This window comes from Teleopsis dalmanni, chromosome 2 (assembly GCF_002237135.1).
Source record: "Teleopsis dalmanni isolate 2A chromosome 2, ASM223713v2, whole genome shotgun sequence".
In the NCBI taxonomy this organism is placed as follows: domain Eukaryota; kingdom Metazoa; phylum Arthropoda; class Insecta; order Diptera; family Diopsidae; genus Teleopsis; species Teleopsis dalmanni.
The window spans coordinates 237133047-237149363 of NC_051847.1; the positions used below are offsets into that span (position 1 = coordinate 237133047).

Here is a 16317-nt window from a genome sequence, read left to right on the forward strand (position 1 = left end):
ATTGACTGCATTTAACCTAATTAAGCTACTTGGATAAAATAAATTCAGACTATTGATAGAAGTTTTTATCGGATATAATTCAATTTCAATTTTAACCAACTTAAGATACTTGGATAAACTATTGTCGGAACATTGACTACTAAATTTTGTTATCGAATTAATTCCATTTCAATTTTAATCGACTTAAGACATTTAGATAAATTGTTTCCAGGATATTGATTGAAGTGTTCATTGTATATAATTCCATTTTTAGCTTAAAACAGTCTAAGCTGTTTAAAGCTGATATTGATTGAAGTGTTCATAGTATATAATTTCTTTTCAGTTTGTTTGGATACATTGTTTTTAGAATAGTAACTTAGACTTTATCGGGTACACTTTTATTTATCACTCTGCATCTCAGTTAATATGATAATTCTTCTTGATTTCATTGTCATGTTAATATTAATTACTTTCAGTTACAGTGTTTTACTTCCTCAAGACATAGACTCTCCTACTTAGGGTCGCACTTTTTTAATTCATTAGGAGAGCTAAATTCGATTTGCCTAGCTCGTGTCTATGACTTTGTGACTAGTACTAAATGGTTATAGTGACAGGTATCAAATTCTTGACGGTATTACAATAGACCTCATGGTGTAAGTGCGTCGAACGGTCGGAGTAACCTAACCTAATGTTGATTACGTGTAAAGTTTCTATAAGACAACATTTTATATATTCTATTCGGTTTCACTATATTACTTTTATCACATTTATATCATAGAAATAAGTTTATTTTCTTTTTGTTTTAAAATAAACGGCAGTAACAAATAATTTTCTTATATACTCTTCAGTAACTAGAATTTATATTATTAAAAAAAACTCAAAAAAATTTCTAGCTTATATAGTTATTTGTGTTATATTTTTTTTTTTTTTGTTTCTGATAAGTGCGCTAAGTTATAATAACAAACCACTGCAATTAAGTTTGAAAAGTGCATTAAATTAAGTTTAAAATATAATGAATAATAATTAATTGAAATAAATGTTAAAAAAAAAGATTATTCAAAAATATGCCAGTTGGTCACCTACTTTTCTGCCTAAGCATATAAATCCTTTTCCATACTCTTTGAAATTTTACTACCACCACAATTAAACAACTTTACACAGAAACCCAATTTACACTCAAAAAGTTTACCACAAAAAAAGTAGGAAACTACTGAATATTTAAAATAAATGTGCAGCAGAGTAGCATAAATTCTACTTAATGGTAAAGTATAAAAGTAGTAAAAGTAAAATTATAAAAAATAAAATAAAAATATTTAACAGAAGTTTAACAGTAATTGAAAGTTGAACAAAAAAAAAACGTTTGTGTTTACAGGCTCAGTTGATGCATTTGAAAAGACTAAGTAGACTGGTTATTATAGTAGCGAAATGATGGTTATGATGATGATAATGGCGATGACATGGTAAGCGTACAAATTTCTTATCACAAGGCAAACATAAGAGTACCACTCCATATGTGTGCCAATTTAAATGAATTATAGTATATATACGACTATATATATATATATGCAGATTGTATTATATAAAACACAGTTAGCTTGTATATACGTTTCTAGTATATATGAAACATGCATTAAGAATTTTGTGCACATGCAAAACTTTTTAGGTGAGTTCAATGCCCAAGAAATAAAATTGTATTTTGAATATTCAATTTATGTTAATGTATTTTTTTTTTCTATTTTTTTTTCATATGTCAACAAAACGGAAAAGTGCTCCAAATGTCCAAAGTTTGTAAGAAAAATAATCGAGCAAGTGTCTTGCAACTTTCCTTCAAACTGGTGTGTGTATTTGTGCAAAAAAGTACTTAAATGGAAAAGTTGCCTTGGACATTTGTAACGATTGGTGGTGGGGAAATTACCTTATATTGGATTAAATACGTACACTTACACATAATCTACACATAAGTTGGTTTTATATATTTTTTAATTTTTAATTTTTTTTGTTTTTTGTTTGTTTAATTTTTGTTATTAGTATTAGTTTTCAATTTACATACTTTACTTAACACAAACTAAATATTTAATGGTGCAAAATTACAGCCCTGGCGTTTCCAACATTTCTTTGCTGCCATTTAATTAATCATTGGTTAATTATGTATGGGTTAAGCAAAAAAATGTATACACCGTTCTTGCGTGTCGATTTTTTCTTTATAAGACAATTAAGTTAATAATTTATTTATTCACAAAATTGTTCGAAATTACTTCGCATATTGTCTATTGTCTATGTGTGGCCTAGAAACAAATTAGAAAAGAATTAATTTATATATTGATTGCTTTTTTTTTTCTTAACTAATGAACCGAAATTGTATAGTAAAGGATTTTGAATAAAAATCCCGTTAAGGAATAATAGCAAACATTTGTTAAATAATATTAATTTCCCCTTTGATTTATATTTTTATTAATTTGTTTGCTAAATTTTTGAAAATATCAGAATGTTTTTTCTTATATAAGAAAAAGGTATTATATACTGCAAATTGTCTTGAAATTATAAATTAAGTTTCATATTAAAATATATAATTTATATACATATATTTTTATATATGCAAATATCAAAAACACTTTACAACTTAGAAAACTCCTTATTTTTATGCCTGTAAATACAGTAAAAAAATATATTTACTTATTTACAATAATATAAAAAATAAATTCAATAAAAAAATTCTGAAAAAAGTTAAGTCAAACTAAAAAACAAAAAAAAAGATAATATTAATATTACATAAATTAAAAAAAAAAATAGCTATCTACCAAAAACTTAACTCCAAGTAAGAATTGAAACTACACAGGGTGAAGACTGAACTTTACGAAGCATTGAGAATCTTTTCAAATTGTGTTCTATTGGCTTAAGATACTACTACAGTGTTTGCTGGCTTTTATTAATTACTAAAATTAAGTAAAAAATTAAAAAAAATCTAAAGTGACTTTTGTAATTTTATTATAAGTAAAAATATACTTTTGACTTCTAACATATTTATAATTAATTTTTTTAAGATATATATTTTGAAATAAAAAGTTATAATTGGTCTTTTAGGTGTTTTTTCAAAAATATGTAAATAAGATTAAAATTTTATTTTAAAAATTAACTTGTTTTTAAATTAAGATTAAAATTTTAATAAAAGTGAACAACGTAAGTGATATCATAAGTATTAACTAGTTTGCTTTAAAAGCGCGTTTCAATATTTTCAAATAGACCGGTTCAAAGTTCTTTCACTTGCAGTCCAAAAATTATGTAGCCACAATTGCCTAACGATGGGTATATATACCCATATATGGAACTTGAAATATGATGTAACCGGATTAGTGTTGCCATATATATGAGTAACAACACCAACTAGATATAAAAACGGCGGATACTTCTTATAAGGCATATGACATTTTGTAAATAATTTTTTTCATTTAAAAATAAATTACTATTTACTTAATATACCATTATTGATTTTAGTGGAAATAAATTTCTATAATGTCAATTGAATTAAAAGCTAAAAGCAATTAATATGAGTAAGGAACTACTACAAGATCTTTTAATTTCATTTACTTTAAGAAAAAAGATACACGAAGTGGTAGGATGTTTGACTTCTCCTCACTCAATTACCTAAAAAAGATTTTTTTATTTCATATTCTTCGAGTTGGTCTAGCATTACAAAGCCACTCAAACGCATTGACGAAGTTAGAAATATTTGGCCGATTTATATGTTCAATATATATATGGTAGAATGAGTTAAAAAATAGGACACCCATAAGCTAAATCCTGAAGCTAGACAATTTTAGACAGTTACACAATAGATATTTCGGTGTCTTTTCCTTCAACGCTGACATGAGTTTGTTGCGGCAGACCTATCTAAGTCTTTGTCGTCTTATAGGCCAGTTAAGGGTCAACGATGCTTAAAACAGGTTAAATGGGTTATCTTAGACTAGAACGGTGATTTTATGGTTCAACTTAGGAGTATTTTCCATGATATTACCGTTAAAATAGTTACTGCTTATAAATATATAAACAACTTTTCATGGTAGATAGCATTTAAATAATAATGTTATTTTCACCAACAATATTTTAATAAGTAAAAAATATATAAAAAAAAAATATAGCACATATGTTAAAAATATATATAAAAAAATATAAAAAACTTTTATGAAAATATATATAAAAAAATATTTAAAATAACATGAAAAAAAAAAATAAAAACTACCAAAAGAAATATTTGAAAATATATATAAAAACTGCATAAATAATTTATAAAAAATATATATAAAAAAATTAAAAAAAAATATACCAGAACTATATATAAAAAAGTATAAAAAACTTTTTAAAAAAATTATTTAAAATAATGCATAAAAAATACATTAGGACATACATAAAAATATAAATAAAAAATATATTACAAAATACATAAAAAAAATAAAAAGAAATGTATAGAAAATATATAAAAACTATATAATAAAATATATAAAAATATTTAAAAATATGTAAAAATATATACAAAAATATATGTAAAAAAATATATAAAAATATACATATGTACAAAATACATAAAAAAAATTTAAAACGGTGTATATAAAAACTATATAATAAAATATATAAAAAATATATAAAAATAATGAAAAATATTTAAAAATATATAAAAATATATATAAAAATATATTCAAAGAAATATATAAAAAATATATTAAAAAATATTATATATTTATTTTGCTAAAATCAAAAAAATTTATTAAAAATTAAAAATTATTAAATATTTGTGTACAAAAACATGAATACAAATAGTAACTTTTACAAGTGTAAGTTCGAAACTTCTTAAGTACGAAGCTGACGACTTAATAATAGATTTTCTTATTTTTATTTTTTAATTAAAAAAAGTTGACGCAAATCAAAACACAACATCAAGATTTTTAAAGTTTAATCTTACAAAGTAAAAAAGAAAATATATTTATGTTTTTAGTTTTTTTTTTTTTGTAGGGGAAACAAACCATATACAAAATATACAGAAATAAATTTGGAATGAAATAAAGTATCTGAAATACATTTGCTGAATTAATATGTATGAGAGTTTTGGATTGATTGATTGATTTTTATAGTACAAGACGAAACAAACGTTAAGAGGAAGTACAAGTACAAAAAAAGGTTAATGAGTTTTCATAAAACAAAACCAAGTGGATTAATGCACCAACAAATAATGAATGAGTGGTGGTGGGTTGGCGGGGTGTGGTGGTATTTAGAAAGTCATAACTAACCAATTTAGTATAAAATTTTTAAACTTCACGCTACTTAGTTTTTCAAAAACATAATTAAAATGAATTCGATTCAAACTCAAAAGCAAAACACTTAAATCATTCATTAATTTCGTTTCAAAATGATTCATTTAATCAAACAAAATGACTGCACTTTTGATGAGAAATGCATTCTTATATGAAACATATATTCAAGTTTATGTATGCTAATATCCTAGAAGCCTAGTCATGAAATATTTGTTATCCTTACAAAATAATCTTCTCAAACTTAATTGGTTTGGTATTATTTACACTGAGTCTTTTATACTTGAACATACGGACATCACAAAGCGAAACAAAGCCCGATTTACAGATGCTTCTAAGAAATCGGTTAAAATTACTATAAAATGAGTATTTTTCTTGCAATTATTTTGGTTTTATGTTCTTTTTTTTTTGTAAGTTTAAAAAAACGACACGGCACGACACGTAGTAGGGCAATAGAAGTGCTGTTGATACATACATAACATACCCCTGACAGGGGGAGCCCCGTCAACTTGTAGCCGTAGATTTGATGCCCTACGCGAGAAGCGTATTGTGTGCCAGTTATTATCATTCAATACTGATTGGCCAGCGAGAAGGTTCTATAAGATAGGCGTTAGCATATTTGTTCACAAAAGCATTCATGTAAACGTTACTTTACCTTTTCTCGATCACTTAGCCGTACACTGGCACGTATACGTCCAGCAACTAGTGCAATCTCTAGACGATCTGGTGAATTTGATTCAGCGCTTGTTAATAAAAGTAAACCTGATGGACGCGATGTCTTGAATCGTAAAATTAATTCCTCTGTCTGGGTCTTGGTGCCCTGTCCGTTGCCTAGCCAAGCTGTCATATGCTGACTACCATTGAAAGCCAAAGTCGCTGATTCACGTCCACACGTTGGGCCACCATAAAGTGTGGCTGAGCAATCGCATATTGGTCGATTCCAACCTTCAATGCAGGTACCACCGTTTAGACATGGATTTCCGGTGCAAACATTTGCTTGAACATGACACGATGGTTTAACGGAAGCTTGAAAAAATTTAAAAAATTTTATATTTTATATCTAAATGTTTAATAAACATTTAGGTTAAAAACTCCTATAGATCAGCGATGACAAATATAGGATGGTTATTAAAATTTCTATAGCACAGGTGTTATTGTGTTTCACATAACAAATCCAGTGGATATATGTACTCAAAAAGAATGATGGGGAAAGTGGTAGATGTGAGACACTTTTATTATTATTTATAAAAGTCCGGAAAGAACTGCGACATTATCAGATCTATTGTAGTTAGATCTGCAAAACCCTTACCCCTGTATATTAGGTTCAGTTTTTGATTTTAGCACTGTTATGGGTTTGTTTCATATTTTATATGAAGCCATAACAATGCCACCTAAGTAGTGAAGTATTTGTCTGTCAAGAGCTGGTTATTCACTAATAATGTACTTCGAGCTCTAGATATATATTTAAAAAACGACAGACATTAATGTCAGAGAGCTCCAACTTAATAAAATCATACCGAAGTGAAACGGTTTGAATGCAAAGCTTTTATTTTTTTACTCAAACATAATTAAACAAATCATCTTTTTTAATATTCGATAGCCAAAAAAACAAAACAAACTAATTTTAATAGGTCCACGAGTTTTTAAAAGGGTTTACTATCGTTGCCCTAAACTTTTGCTGTTATTAAGAAAAAATTTTCTTTCTGATTCATCACATATAAAAGAATGGAAACTAAAAAAATTCAGGAAAGACTTACCAGAATCCTGTAAACGTGCGAAAGCTGCAATATCAATAGCTTTACCACTTAGCACTAAATCTCTTAAACAACCAACAAATCCTTGTCTTAAAGTTGCAGTCCAAATTGCTGATGGCCAAGCTACACTGTTATAAGCTGGACCTGTACCACCTACATACATATGGCCATCCAATTCGAGTATAGTGCCATCACCTGGTGTACGGAAATCATTCCACACACCATCAACACTAACTTTGGCATCGCGACCATTGCGTCTGAGTATTAAATCATGCCAATCGCCATCATCTACACGTCGACGTGAAGCGCGTACTTTAGCTGCACCAGAACCCAAGTCCAGATGTATATATATGTGTCCGTTTAACAATTCAATAGCAAAAAGTACAGCCTATGAAAAACAACATTTTTTGAATTATATTTTGTAAATGGATAATAATATATTTATGACTCACGTTTTTAGCTCTGGGTTGTTTCGAGCCAGTGGCCATGATTATCAAACCATTTGGTTCTTTTGTTCGGAATTTAAAGGATATAGAACTCTGCTTTCCAGTTTCCCAAGGTGGTAGAACCTTTATATAAAATAAATAAAAAGGTGAATCTTTAATAACAACTTAAATATACATAAAAAATACAAATAGTTTTGTTTTGAAAAGCAAAAATATTATTATTATATTCTTTTTAATACAATAATACGGTATTAATAATATTTAAATATACTTTTTAATTAATGCAAAAAAAATATAATTTCAAAAAATAATATAAATATGATATATAAAAATTAACGTATATATAAATAATATATTATTTTTTAAAAATAATTAATTCACGGGCTAATTGGTCAGTTATTAAATATAGATATTTTTTAAAAAAAAAAAATTTATTATATAGTTTTATGTGATTTTTATTGTTCAATATTTCGACTATAATCTATAGTCATCATTGGGGAACTATAAAAAAATTTCTTTTGGTCATTAAAACATTTAATTATAAATAATATATAAACATAATATAAAAAATAAAAAATAAAATTGAATAATAAGTTAAATAGACTTACTAAATGAGATTCCCTGGTTGTGAATGTGACTGGATCTTGTGGATCACCGATTGGACATTGATATTCGACATTACCAGCCACTTGTATTAATTTCGAACCACTTTTAGCTAAATCGATTAGATTAAGTAACAGCGTATCCGCAGAGAATTCAACCTTAATAAAAAATAATTTTATATAATAAATTCTATTTTTATATAAAAACTAAAACTATAACATTTGCACTTACTTTACGTAAACAACCCACAAAGTTATTATGGACTCGTGCTCCCAGTAATGCTCTCGGATTGACCGCACCGCCCACATAAACTCTTGAAGATGAGAGCATTGTAAATTTGCCGGCTATATGAGAATGATCTGTATAAACGTCATCTACTACGGTTACCAACTAAAATCACATATATTATTATAAGAAACATTTTTACAGAATTTATATATTTATCCCCGCTTACACGACAGAAACTAGTTATGGATGATATCTCCTGTATTCTACGATGTACCGTTACTTTATGCCATTGATGATCATCAAAGCGTACTTTTGATGGTTTTATATGCATTTCTTGTTTGCCATTGGCTAAGCCCATTGTAAGCGATACTCCACCATCGCGTAGTGCCAAATTTAGATAGTCTGTACCATGACCTGAATATTCATTAATATTATATTTTTAACTAAAAAATTGATAAACATAACATAATTGATCTTGCCTGTATAAAATAATAGACCATTTGGTTGTCTAGTCCTAAAGTATAGCGTTATAGCATCTTGTGCACTAACAATGGGTTCAGCGCCAGTTTGACCAAGATCATATGAAAGGAACTGTGTACCGCGAAATGTAGCTTCAGATGGTGCCTTTTCTGTAATTATACATATGCGTTTGATTTAATACATATAAGTACTGATTATTTTAATTCTTAAACCTTTTTCACAATATTGACCATCATACTCCAAATTTCTACATTCACATATAGGGCCGGAATCGGTTGATATGCATATGCCACCATGTTGACAAGGGTCATGACGTTCACAAGCATCTGTGGTATTACTACCTCTGGGACCCTAAAAAAATAATTTAAAATATTAAATTTATGTCCCTAACTAAAAAAAGTTTAGAAAAATTAATAAAATTATTTAAAAATAAATAAGAAAAACTATAAACATATAAAATAAATATCTCATCAAAATTAAAAAATGTATAAATGAAATAAATATATTAATTGGAATAATTAAATAAATAAAAAAAACAAATAAGCGAAGAACTAATATTATCAAATAAATTATTTTATATAAGAGTAATATAATAAACTATATTTGATGAGACAAAATAAACTGAATAAAATTTAAATATGAATTAATAATATTATTTAATAAAAATAAATAAATAATATATAGATAATAAATGACAACATACTTGTAATAAATAAAATATAAGGTAACTTATTTATTAAATTAATAAATAAATAATTAAGTAATGAAGAATATTACTTTGATAAATTAAATGAAGTAAATATATAAAGACAACTATATCTTAATTACTATTTAAAACATAAACAACATATATTTAAATAAATAGTTAAAGAATAAAAATAACAATAAAGTTATATATATCAATTTAAATAGTAAATAAGTGTTATCACTATATATCACTAATATCACATATCACTTAAAACATATCTAAATTGTTATATTATATATACAATTTATAGAAATTAATTAAAAAAATTAAGTAGTATAACTAAAAAAATACATTACTACAAGTAATATTAATTTATAAACAAATAAAATAAATAAATTATTAAATATGAATAATGAATAAAACTATATAAACCAATTGAAAAAAATAAATAAATGTTGTGATACAACTAAACAAAATAAATAACTATATAAATATATAAATTAATATAGAAAATAAAAATTTTAAATTAATATAAAATTTTAAATTGTAATATAACTACAAAAAATAAATATCTATATAAATTTATTAATTATTATAGAACAAAAATAAAGTTTTTAAAAGATGACAATAACAATAAAGTTATATATATCAATTTAAATAGTAAATAAGTGTTATCACTATATATCACTAATATCACATATCACTTAAAACATATCTAAATTGTTATATTATATATACAATTTATAGAAATTAATTAAAAAAATTAAGTAGTATAACTAAAAAAATACATTACTACAAGTAATATTAATTTATAAACAAATAAAATAAATAAATTATTAAATATGAATAATGAATAAAACTATATAAACCAATTGAAAAAAATAAATAAATGTTGTGATACAACTAAACAAAATAAATAACTATATAAATATATAAATTAATATAGAAAATAAAAATTTTAAATTAATATAAAATTTTAAATTGTAATATAACTACAAAAAATAAATATCTATATAAATTTATTAATTAATATAGAACAAAAAATAAAGTTTTAAAAAGATAAATAATAAAAATGTATCAAGCTTTCTAAATTAATTGAAAAAAAAATTAAGTACAAACAAAATTTAATTTAAATTAATTTGTTTATAATAAGTAATTTGTATTATTAAACAAGTAACATAAATAAATTATTGAAGATACAGAAATTTATAATTAAAAAATACATAAATAAAGTAATATGAATGAATAAACAATAACATGAATATATTTTATTTATCAATAAAAAAAGAAAAAGAAAAGAAAAACATAATTAAAAAAAAATTAACTGTAAAGTTATATTTATTAATTAACAAATAATGATTGAATATGTAAATAAAAAACAAAAGTGAATAAAGCAATCTAAATAAATTGAAAATAAAATTTAATCACATAATTAAAAAAAATCTGTAACTATAAAATTATATTTATTAATTAACAAGTAATATTTACACGTATATGCATACATAAATAAATGAAAGAAAAAAATAAAGAATTAATTAAAAAAAGTTAATAAATATAGTAACACAACTAAAAAAGTAACTAATGCGATTCAATATATTAATTGACAAATAATTAAAAAAACAAATATATTAATAAGTAACTAAATAAATAAATAAATTAAAATGAACGAAGTTCTTTCAATTAGTTGGAAAGAATATATATGCAGTAACGTACCTTTAATAGAACATCAAAAGAAAATTTATTGAACTATATGAATTTTAACAAATAAATAAAAATAAATGATTAACACAAACAATATTATTGTTCAAAACAATTAAAAATATTGTAAAAATGTATTAGGTATATATCTACATACTCTCGACACTTTTTCATTGAGTTTGTTTTCCCCATGGTCACACGGTCCATCGCCACACTAAATTAAAAATTTATTACAATTGGTTATTTTTAACTCTCCACAGTTGAAGGATATTCGGATAATACCTTTATATCTCGTGGTTGTTTCATTTCTTGCCTGCGATTCAAACCGCCTGGCTGATCTGCGTAGACCAAATTTCTTATAGCGCCACGAAATCTTGGCTCAAATATGACACTCGGCAGTGCCAAGAGTGCCAACTTTGTGCTGTACCTTTAAAATTTAAAGGATAATGATATCAAAATGTGCAGTCAGTCAAATCGTTAATCACAGTTTGCATTTACTTACCAGTTTGGCATGCCGCCAACGTAAATATCTGAGTTGGTAGCAAATTTGCCAAATTGAAATTCTTTGCCCTTCGTACTTCGACTTTGTGTGACACCATCTACGGCTAAGGAGGTTTGTTCATCATTACGAAGTACCTAAAAATAAAGGACATAATACAAAATTTTAACAATTTTTTAAATATCAAAATGGAAATATAATTTTATAAGTTATTTAGTCTAAATATTTATATATATATGTATATATATAAATACATTAATATATAATTAGTTGTAAAAAGACCGTCAGACAATATAAATTGGAAAATTTTTTTTTATAAATATAATGAATTTCTATGTTGATATTAATATTTATCACATACCTATGTATATTTAATTTTTCTAATTCGGAAATTACATAGAAATGGGTCACTCAAACACTGCGACAGTCTGAAAGTAATATACGCAGATATACTCTCCGATGAACATGGTGGAGAACTATTGGCAAAGAGATGAAAATAGCTGGGTATACTTAAAGTCAAATCTGCTAAGCTCTGACAACATAAAGATCTTGGAGGCTCTATGTATATTCGAGAGTTCAGGAATTCAGTTAGTAATAATAATAGTAATTAATATCTAAACTATTTGCAAATCTCAGTTATAGGTTATCATTCTTCTTACTATTACTGATAAATAAGGAAGTTGAAAATAAAATTTTATAATTTTAAAATATTTTAAATTACGGTTTAAAATGTGATTGAATGGAATTGGTAACAGCTAGCATCTTTACTTTTACATCTCGATACGCCTGATTTGATCAACACTGGGAAAAACTGGCACTCTATAGATATCGGTAAATATCGTTGGAGTAGTTTTTTTAATTTTAGTCTATAATTTTTTCTTTTTACAATACTAACAACAAATTTAACTAATATGATCACACATACATAGTTTCTAAAAAGAATTCATAAACATCTCTTTTGATACCATACGATATACTTTTTTAATTGTTTGTTATTTAATCTTTAATTTAGATTAATGTTTTACTATATCAATTTTCTAACAAATTACTAGAAGGTGTCTAAGAACATTATAAATTAGATCTTAATACTCAACCAAAATACTCGAAGTTATAGAAGTTATACAACAATGCACTATTTATAAACTAAATAAAGGAATTATAAAAATGGTAAGTTATTTGAATCATAGTAAAAATGACTATATAATCTATATATTTTTTAATCCGTACGAAAAGATGTACTGATTTAGTAATATAAGTCAAACTTAATAAGTCAAGGCCATCTTAATGTTTCAAATTCTACTTTATAAATTTTGGAACTTATCAAATTAAACCAAATAGAAAATTTTTTTCTTCTTCTATAGAGAAGCAGTTTATTTCAAACAGCGTAGTGTGAAGCCTCTTAAATATGGAAAGTGCTGATCCAAGCTGACAGCTGAAGGAATTACTGAACTTGCCATAGTACAGGAATTTACAGGTTTCTATGTTGAGACTATAGTGGAAACTTTTTAATCTGCAAGTATATATGACACAAGCAGTTGCTATCAAAAATAGAAGGAAGACTTATATGATGATCCATATCATACATATCTTTTATGTAATCTCTTTACAAACAATTTTTATTCAGCCCAGATAAGGTTTAAGACTATTGTCATATGGTATGTTAAGATATCATTTGATTGAATTTCCACATCTGTTTCATTTCAACGATCGACAGATAAAGACAATTGTGAAATATCAGGGACTGTTAATGATTTTAAGAACTGTATTAATATTTTTGACAACATGGTAATAGTTCAATATAGATCAGTTTCATTTCAATGATGGAAAGATGGAGATAGTTGCGGTATACCAGAGAAGAAGAATAATTCTAAAAGCTCTCTGAATATGTTTCATAGGATCGAAAATGGTTTTAGAATTAATGCTTGCCAGGTATAGATTCTTAATACGAAGGAAATCAGCTAAATATTGATTTTTTAAAAACTATGAAGTATAGTTAGAAGTTATGAACAAAAAATATGTAGTACTTATATTACTTAACTCAATAACTACTTTGACTTATTACAGAAAACTATTATTTGCAGTTATTAAAAACATATCAAGAACTTAAAGAATGCAGATTAAATCTTATATTATATTACTTATATGATATTAATATTCTAATAATATATAGTTGTTTTTTTTTAGTAAAACTAGCAAGGAATTTCATTAATTTTATATATGTTTTTATATTTCTTTTATTGTATTTTAGTATTTATGAGGACATTATAGGCAAACTAATCGTTAGTATTTCTTGCAACTAGTTCCAGTGCTGATAAACTAGTATGTAAGTTTATGCATTTATAATTTTTGTTATAAAAAATAATAAATTTCGTGTTTTAGTGCTTTTTTGCTAGAAATGTGCATTAAGTAGTTACTTTTTAAATTATATTTCATTGAAACATACAAATCTCACTTAATTGCTTTAGCAACTGATGTAGAAGGATTTTCTAAAATCACAACTGCGTGACTGTACAAAATATTATTTATGCAGTACTAATTTTCTTTTGTGACAAACAAGAATATTTTAAATTTATAAATTATTTTTTTATTTTCTGTTTTTCATTGCATTAATCTGAAATATGGCAGTACAGTCGTTAGCTGTAATTTATTCATAAATATTTAAATATGCACAACATGCAATTACCTGCACTTTATGCCAATGTCCATCGTGTAGTTCTCTGCCAACCGTGATAATTTGAGCACCACCACCGAGATTATATCGCAAGCGTAGGGCTCCTTCTACCAATTTCAGCTCGAAGAAGTCATAAGTGCCACCATCGTCTGTGTACAGCACCAAGCCATTTGGCTGTTCAGTCTTAAATTCAAGCTCCAAAGAACCATTGAGACCCGTATACCACTTTCGGAACTGGGCAAAAGAGTTTTGTGAACCATCCAGCTGAAAGGCATCACAACACGAGGGCGCTAGAGCTAAGGTCAGCGCTAATATCAAGGCAACTGCATGCACATGATATGAACTTAAAGACTCAAAACATTGTTGTCGTGTTGTTGTTGTTGTTGCTGTTGCTGTGGTCGCGCGTGAACTTGAATGCTTTATCTTTGATTTTTTGTAATTATTGTTATCATTGTTGTTGTTGTTGTGTCCATTGTTGTTCTTGTGCATTTGCATTTGTTGTTGCATAGCGTTCGTAAGATTTATTGCACGCGTGTTACCGTGTAATTTATGTGACCGGGTTGCCATTTTTTATTTTACCGGATGTGCATAGTATGCATATGATTAAATATTTATGTGCACCTTTTTCTCGTGCTCGTACGATTTTCGATTTCTTATTTTGTTCAGAATTTTCTTTTTTGTTTGATTTTTTTTTTTTGAATATAAAGCGCACATATGCAAGCGAACTGTTTTGTTTTTGTATTTACTGAAACATGTGCTCAATATTCACATCGTCATTATTTTTATGTTTTGTTTTTATGTGTTTTCTTTTTTTTTGTTTCTTTCAATTTTTGTTAGTTTACGTGCTCTTTCCAGTGATGGAGCTTTTGATTTTATTATTTATTTTCTTTTTTATTTATTTTTTTTACAGTATAGATATGCTGCTTATCCGGATACTACATCCAACTACTATGAAATATTTACGGATTTATCCGCGCGTGTAACTTTCATTGAACTTTCCTTTGTAAATGTAAGAGCTTTTAACTTTACCAAAAAGTCTAAAGGAATGAAGTTGGTTGCGATGTTAGAAATTGCTAAGGTGTTCTGTGAGAGTGTTTGTGTGTGTGTGTGTGCATTGGTATGCTAACGGACGGTCAAAAAGCAGTAACGATAATTTTTCACAATTAAATTCAGTTTTTAAATTATTTAATTTTTCAACAAAAGTTTATAAATTTTGTTAGAATTTTGTTTTTTTTTTGTTTATCTCGAGGCTAAGTATTTTTTAACGTCAGTAACATGTCACTTTTGCTTAGTTTATTCTATTTGCATGCAGCACGAAACTTAGTGGAGGGAGCTTGCACGAAAGCTCTATGACTCCCCTTCCACTTCAATGCCAAAGTACCCATGAAGGTGCTCACGTACATGTACATACTAAAAATTGAAAAATTTTCAGCCGAACTCAATTATATGCAATAAAATTTTATTTTTAAGTATTTGAAATAAATAAATCATAATAGTTTTCTTTTCAAGTAATAGTTACACTTGTTTTACACATTAATTACTTTTTTGTTAATTAAAATTTATTAAATAGTTTCCAAATAGTTTTATTTAATTTTACTCAAGGATTTACTGGTTTCAAGTCTAAACTAAAATGAAGTTTTTATTTTTAACTTTTTTATATGTTGAAAAATGATTATTAATGTTTAACATTTTCTATTATTTTATTTAAAATGTTTTGAAACTGAAGGACACATTTCTAACTAAAATTTTCACACACAACAAATTTTCACATCACGACAGTTCTATTATTTTTTAATATCGATCCGCACTGCATCCACAACGAAACTGAACTGCAATTTTTACCCTATTCCTTCGTAGAGTTTCCAATGGATAACTACTGCAGAGCTTTTTTAAGTTATAGACCAAATTAAAAAAGCGCTTCAATAAGCTTTGAACGTTACCATTTGAAATGGCAACGTGTGAATATGTGCA

General features: G+C 26.0%; 1 protein-coding gene across 1 annotated transcript; it reads right to left on the bottom strand.

Annotated features, from left to right (window-relative positions):
- Window positions 1–5414: 5414 nt before the first annotated feature.
- Window positions 5415–15798, bottom strand: LOC119684355 (neurexin-3a-like). The gene is made up of 13 exons (XM_038098381.1): window positions 14359–15798; window positions 11679–11812; window positions 11459–11603; window positions 11334–11390; window positions 9003–9141; window positions 8790–8939; window positions 8537–8724; window positions 8314–8472; window positions 8088–8240; window positions 7486–7602; window positions 7037–7421; window positions 5935–6305; window positions 5415–5875 (listed from the first exon to the last, which is right to left on the bottom strand). The coding sequence occupies exons 1-13, from the start codon at window positions 14911–14913 to the stop codon at window positions 5696–5698; spliced, it is 2733 nt and encodes a 910-aa protein (XP_037954309.1). The 5' UTR covers window positions 14914–15798; the 3' UTR covers window positions 5415–5695.
- Between the last annotated feature and the right edge of the window lie 519 nt (window positions 15799–16317).

What these genes read in the sequence shown, in the direction of transcription:
- LOC119684355 (XM_038098381.1), bottom strand. Translation starts at nt 14,913, where the DNA reads ATGGCAACCCGGTCACATAAATTACACGGTAACACGCGTGCAATAAAT. An exon ending in CAACCAGGGAATCTCATTTA is followed by an intron (nt 7,603 to 8,087) that starts GTAAGTCTATTT and finishes TTTTATATAAAG; the next exon opens with GTTCTACCACCTTGGGAAAC. An exon ending in CGCACGTTTACAGGATTCTG is followed by an intron (nt 6,306 to 7,036) that starts GTAAGTCTTTCC and finishes AATTTTTTCAAG; the next exon opens with CTTCCGTTAAACCATCGTGT.